The sequence below is a fragment of the Bipolaris zeicola genome (assembly GCF_000523435.1).
Source record: "Bipolaris zeicola 26-R-13 unplaced genomic scaffold scaffold_558, whole genome shotgun sequence".
NCBI classification, from domain to species: Eukaryota; Fungi; Ascomycota; class Dothideomycetes; order Pleosporales; family Pleosporaceae; genus Bipolaris; species Bipolaris zeicola.
Genome location: NW_006912607.1, coordinates 1,161 through 4,584, shown reverse-complemented (window position 1 = coordinate 4,584; position 3,424 = coordinate 1,161). Strand labels below are relative to the sequence as shown.

Below are 3,424 nucleotides of genomic sequence, written 5' to 3'. Positions count from 1 at the left end.
TAAAAGGTGAGAAGTTGCTTCTAGTACGTATCTCTGGTGAGAAATTTGCTTGTCGTTTGTTTGGTGGGAGGATTGGTATTTCAAATTGGCTAGGTGTAGTACTCTGTGTGGGTGTTGCTGGTTCTGTAGTCTCCATATCTATCTCATTCTGGATCTGAGTTTCGATTTCTGCTCATTACCATGCAGTAGTTTGGCGGCTAACGTAGCCTTTTTTTAGCTGCAGACACAAGCGTAATTAGGATACTGACCTCTGTAACCGGTTATCCGTAAACCGATGCCCTAAGTCCTAGAGGCGTCGACTTGCTCAATTGAATCGCATGAGATACACATTGGTACTAAACTGGCAGTTATTTCCTGCGTGCATTGTACCAGAGATGCACCAAAGAACCCATACAACTTTTAAGGTTCGAAGACATTTTCACGAACAACACACCTTCCTTAGCACCCTAGCCAATATGCAGGCCCCATATATCTATGCAACCGCATACATCTCTCTTCTCGGTCTTGTCGTTATTTGGCGACTTTTCCGATTCTTAACAGCTCGAGCACGTGACCATGTCTTTTCTGTTCTCTCTAAATGGCTTCTATACACAGTTATACTGGCAAGAGTTAATAGTAGCTCAGACATCACAATTATTGCGGGTATTGTAGTAATTTGTATGCTGGTCGGAAACATCGCTAGCGCACTCATTGCTGTAGCGTCTCAAGCCGACTTCTCTGCGCGCCTTGCTCGGCTATGCATAACGAATCTTGTTGTTCTTTTTTTTGGTGGAAGAACGAACTTCGTCGCTGATAGAATTCTGAAGTTATCACACAATCAGTATTACCTTATCCATCGTTGGGTGGGACGCATTTGCGTTCTAGAAGGCCTAATACATGGGGTCCTGAGCGTTTTGCAGCGTCGGAAGCCATTGCGTGCAATTGATATCACAGTAGGTCTGTTCGTATCGAATTTTGGCCCCTTCTATGCTCATTTTGCTAGTTAATCTCAATTACTGGGACGATTGCAGTGTGCTCCTTCGTTTACATTCGGCGCAGGGTGTATGAGTTGTTCCTCCAACTACATACAATAGCATCAGTAGCTCTCCTTGTCTTCCTCTGGCTACATCTGACTAGGCCCAGTCCGTACGTGGTTGCTTGCATCTCCAGTGCAGCGTCTTTTTTTGTGCTCCAGAAGATATTGTGGGTAATTCACTGTATCTACCGAAATGCTGGGTCAGGACCCCGTTGCCAGGCCTCGATCACTCGCTTTCAATCAAATGGAAACCAAAATGAAGAGGTCTTTCAAGTTCGCGTCGATGTAAGACGACCCTGGCATGTCATCCCAGGGCAATTTATATATCTCTCTTTGCCACACTCTCGTGGTCTTGGTTTGGGCTTGCTTGAGTTCCATCCATTTATAGTTGCATGGGCGTTCCACGATGAAAAGAATCAGTTGGGATCGGTAGTACTTATCATTCAACGTCGTCAGGGCTTTACGCGCAAGCTAGGGTTTACCAGTACTACTACACCTGCAATTATCGATGGTCCCTACGGAGGCGTGGATTGTAAGGAGCTAGCCCGCTACGATAAGGTACTCCTCATGTCCAGCGGTACAGGCATCGCGGCGCATCTGTACATGACTCGCTATTTACTCCTGGCTCATAATCAACAAACAGCACGTGTGAGAAGACTCACTCTTCTTTGGTTTCTTGAAACATCAGGTTACTATGAATCCACCCTTGAAACTTTCTGCGTTACTCATACTGAGCAGATCAAATGAAGTGGGCGAAAGAATATCTTGACACCCTTAACGGTATAGATTCTCGAAAAATTCTGACTATATACTTACTATACCCCAATGAAACCGAAGGAACAGCAGAAGGCGAGTTTTCTAGCTCCAGAATCCCCGAAGCGAGAATGTACCCCATATCTGGCTCTCTTGACATGGCCATGTTTATTGAGGGCGAATGGAGTGCTGAAGCAGGGAATATGCTTGTGACAGGTATGCTTTACGCGACGCAATCCTCGAACTTGTCTAACAATGAATAGTGTGCGGCACCCCCAAGTTCGAAATGCGCGCGAGGCAAGCCGTCAGAGCTAGTTCTCATCACATACACTTCAGGACGAGTGTCTACCTACCCGATGAGACATATATTAGTAAGATGTCAGTATCGCGGTACAGATGAGCGGAAAATTTCAACCTGCATCGATATCTGCAACTGTTTTGCATGAGGAGGCGGACTGTAGATATGATAAGAACAGTAAAATTATAGCTATGTCAATTTGTTCTCTAGTTTTAGATTTCCTGCGGACGATCTATGAATCCCAATATCCACGACAAAAGGGCACCGACGGGTAGATGTAATTTGCAAGCGATGTCCCCATACGAAAGAGTGCTCTGATGAACAGCCCAAAAGAACAATATTCTCTCAATGTCCTTCTTCGAGTAGATTTGATGCAGAGGCTGGCTCCTCAAAACGGCCTGGCTGTGATAGCATTCTTGATGCACTCTGCTCCAAAAAGTTTTGCCATGAGAACCAACTGTCGTGACGATCTGGATAGGATCTTTTTCAATGCCTGTTAAAGTGCCCTCTATGCCTTTCTTCACCTCCTCCGCTATAGACGTACGCAAAACCAGGTTGGTCCTGGAAAAGTTGACGATACTGTCTTTGAGGGCCTGAACCAATAGATACTCCCGGCGTTTGCGACATACCTGGCGCGCCGAGGGCAGCACTGTTGGGCCATGCTGTTGGGCCTCAGACTTCATCGTTTCCATGTAATCGGAAAATCTCGTAGGTGTAGGTAGGGTGCGGGTATGAGGAAACTGAAGGACTTGGGGATCCGATGTACTCTTTTTGCTCCTTCCTATCTTCAGGGAGTGGCTTCGCTGGCAAAGTGATCCTGTCGTAGTATCGGGATGATGAAGGGTGTTAGAAGTGGACGTGGAAGGAGCTGATGAAGTCCCAGAGTGAGTCAAGACTTCTGCTCTCTGAGGATCTCGTTTTATCCAAGCTGACGGCAGCGACTCCATTTTAGGCTGTTATGACGACAGAGGTGATTTTGAGAGCGTCGTACTATTACCCGTGTATTCTAGTGTGGAGTGCACACCGGACTAGGCGTTCGCCACCGATGCTTCGTCAACATTAGCTAACCTCAGCAAGCATGAACTTTTGTACCCACTAGGTGTCTTTTTTCTCGCGGAGTGGTTTGAGAGTCGTGAATTTATTGTGAATATAGTAAGATAGTCGATTCACGGGCTGGTATAAATGCTGTGTATTCGTCTTGAAGATAAATTTGGATGTAAGCGGCGTAGCCTCGTCAAAGCGCTAAAAATGTATAGTATAGCGAACCCGTGGAGCCCGCTTCATGGCGGTATTGGCTGAAGATAGCGCTGCATGATACTGCAGATTAGCCGCCGGAAACCATAGCTATGATTCGATCA

At 46.2% G+C, this 3,424-nt stretch overlaps 2 protein-coding genes across 2 annotated transcripts; one reads left to right on the top strand and one right to left on the bottom strand.

Annotated features, from left to right (window-relative positions):
- Positions 1–455: 455 nt before the first annotated feature.
- On the top strand, positions 456–2,168 carry COCCADRAFT_42209 (uncharacterized protein; the record flags this gene model as incomplete). Its single annotated transcript, XM_007720660.1, has 4 exons — positions 456–932; positions 983–1,703; positions 1,754–1,984; positions 2,032–2,168. 4 exons carry the CDS (start codon positions 456–458, stop codon positions 2,166–2,168), a joined length of 1,566 nt encoding a protein of 521 aa, XP_007718850.1.
- Positions 2,169–2,278: 110 nt separating this feature from the next.
- COCCADRAFT_31484 (uncharacterized protein) lies at positions 2,279–3,013 on the bottom strand (the record flags this gene model as incomplete). Its single annotated transcript, XM_007720659.1, has 2 exons — positions 2,279–2,659; positions 2,696–3,013. 2 exons carry the CDS (start codon positions 3,011–3,013, stop codon positions 2,279–2,281), a joined length of 699 nt encoding a protein of 232 aa, XP_007718849.1.
- Positions 3,014–3,424: the final 411 nt, after the last annotated feature.